At 73.1% G+C, this 316-nt stretch overlaps 1 protein-coding gene across 1 annotated transcript in view; it reads left to right on the top strand.

Moving 5' to 3' along the window:
• The first annotated feature begins 6 nt into the window (after positions 1 to 6).
• DHRS13 (dehydrogenase/reductase 13) overlaps positions 7 to 316 on the top strand; it is a 1,333-nt gene continuing 1,023 nt past the window's right edge. The window contains exons 1-2 of the mRNA XM_025214614.1: positions 7 to 12; positions 145 to 316. The exon at positions 145 to 316 is cut by the window's right edge and continues 330 nt beyond it. Coding sequence (XP_025070399.1) covers positions 172 to 316 — 145 coding nt within the window. The 5' untranslated portion in view covers positions 7 to 12; positions 145 to 171. The remainder of the gene's footprint in view (positions 13 to 144) is intronic.

The raw sequence follows: 316 nt of genomic DNA, 5'->3' as shown, positions 1-316 counted from the left end.
AGCATCCGGCAGGTGGGACCCCGCGCCGGGCCCTAGCCCTAGCCCTAGCCCTAGCCCTCGGGCTCCCAGCCCTCTCCCTGGGCCGGGCGCGGGTGCCCAGCCAGTGCCCGCATCCCGGCCCCCCGTTTCCCCCTCTCCCCGCAGGAGACCGGGAACAGCGACGTCCTCTTCATGAGCCTGGACCTGGCCAGCCTGGACTCCGTGCGAGCCTTCGCCGAGACCTTCCTGCGCTCCGAGCGCCGCCTGGACCTCCTCGTCCTCAACGCAGGTGAGGCCCGCGGCTCGCGGCTGGGCACCAAGGGCTCGCAAAACCGCA

Source organism: Alligator sinensis, unplaced genomic scaffold (genome assembly GCF_000455745.1).
Source record: "Alligator sinensis unplaced genomic scaffold, ASM45574v1 scaffold1244_1, whole genome shotgun sequence".
Lineage (NCBI taxonomy): Eukaryota > Metazoa > Chordata > Crocodylia > Alligatoridae > Alligator > Alligator sinensis.
This window is presented reverse-complemented; position numbering and strand designations above follow the sequence as displayed.